The sequence below is a fragment of the Camellia sinensis genome, chromosome 12, assembly GCF_055761805.1.
Source record: "Camellia sinensis isolate YWXY chromosome 12, ASM5576180v1, whole genome shotgun sequence".
NCBI classification, from domain to species: Eukaryota; Viridiplantae; Streptophyta; class Magnoliopsida; order Ericales; family Theaceae; genus Camellia; species Camellia sinensis.
Genome location: NC_138972.1, coordinates 96,534,624 through 96,535,681, shown reverse-complemented (window position 1 = coordinate 96,535,681; position 1,058 = coordinate 96,534,624). Strand labels below are relative to the sequence as shown.

At 38.4% G+C, this 1,058-nt stretch overlaps 1 protein-coding gene across 1 annotated transcript; it reads right to left on the bottom strand.

Moving 5' to 3' along the window:
* Positions 1-234: 234 nt before the first annotated feature.
* On the bottom strand, positions 235-534 carry LOC114262428 (small ribosomal subunit protein uS17c-like). Its single transcript, XM_028202782.2, has one exon. It carries the CDS (start codon positions 532-534, stop codon positions 235-237), a length of 300 nt encoding a protein of 99 aa, XP_028058583.2.
* Between the last annotated feature and the right edge of the window lie 524 nt (positions 535-1,058).

The window sequence follows — 1,058 nt, the reverse complement described above, 5'->3', positions numbered from 1 at the left end:
ATTTAAAATCAGTCCAAACAGCCCATTATGAATAAATATAAATAACTTGTAAAATAAATCTAAGCATAAACAGCCCAAACTAAAATATTTCATTCATCCAAAAATAAAAAAATAGTTTGGCATAATAACCTATGTAAAATCAATCCAAAAATAGTACAAATTATTGAAGAAAACAGAAAATTGAAGCAGACCTAGATAATCAAAGACCAATGACATACAAAACAAAGCTCACTTTTAGGTTTGCTGAGACTCTAATGGAAGCCCAAGCTCCGGCGGCATGACCTCCTTCGGCTTGGGCACATTCCTCGCAGTGATCGGAATAGCAATAAAAGTCTTGGTTTTGCTAATGGGTCTACCCTTCTCGAGTTGGACATAGTCGCCCACTTTGAACTTGTTGTCTGGGTCGTGAGCTTGGAACTTCTTCTTCTTCCTGACCTGTTGCTTGTACTTTGGGTGCGAAGCGAGTCGTACCACCTCAACCGCCACGGTCTTATCGTTGGTGGCGCAGACGACTCGGCCTTGATGCGTTTTCATGGCTCGGATAGGGGGGAGGAAAGTGAGGGGAAGGTTTGAGTAAACATTATTAAAACAGTGATGAACCATTAACAAAAAAAATTACAAAATTTTCATAAAATTGTACCTGGGGTTTGGTTGATCGTTGAGTAGAGAACTTTGAAACCTCAATACTTCGAAGTTACATGGTTTTGTTCATCAATAGCCTTGAATCAAAGAGGGTTTTCATAGTTGATGTTTAACATATAAAGTATTTAGGGTTTGAAATTAAAGATTTAGTTCAGATTTATGGGTGAGACCATTAGAGAAACTATGGATGCATTAGGGTTTCAAAGAGAAATAGGGAGAGAATTCGTGAAAGAGAGAGAGAACTTGGGATATTTCTGAAGAAAGTGAGAGCTTGAGAGGGATATATATAGAGAGAGAGAGAGGAAAGGGTAGGTGGGTGCTCATCATCATCCACCTGCTGTTTGAGTTTTTTGAGATACAATATGGTTTGAAATTTGTGATTGTGAGAGAGACCATCATCATCTGCCGTTTGATTT

Bases quoted from the DNA above. Each gene is read 5' to 3' on its own strand.
- LOC114262428 (XM_028202782.2), bottom strand. From the start codon at position 534: ATGAAAACGCATCAAGGCCGAGTCGTCTGCGCCACCAACGATAAGACC.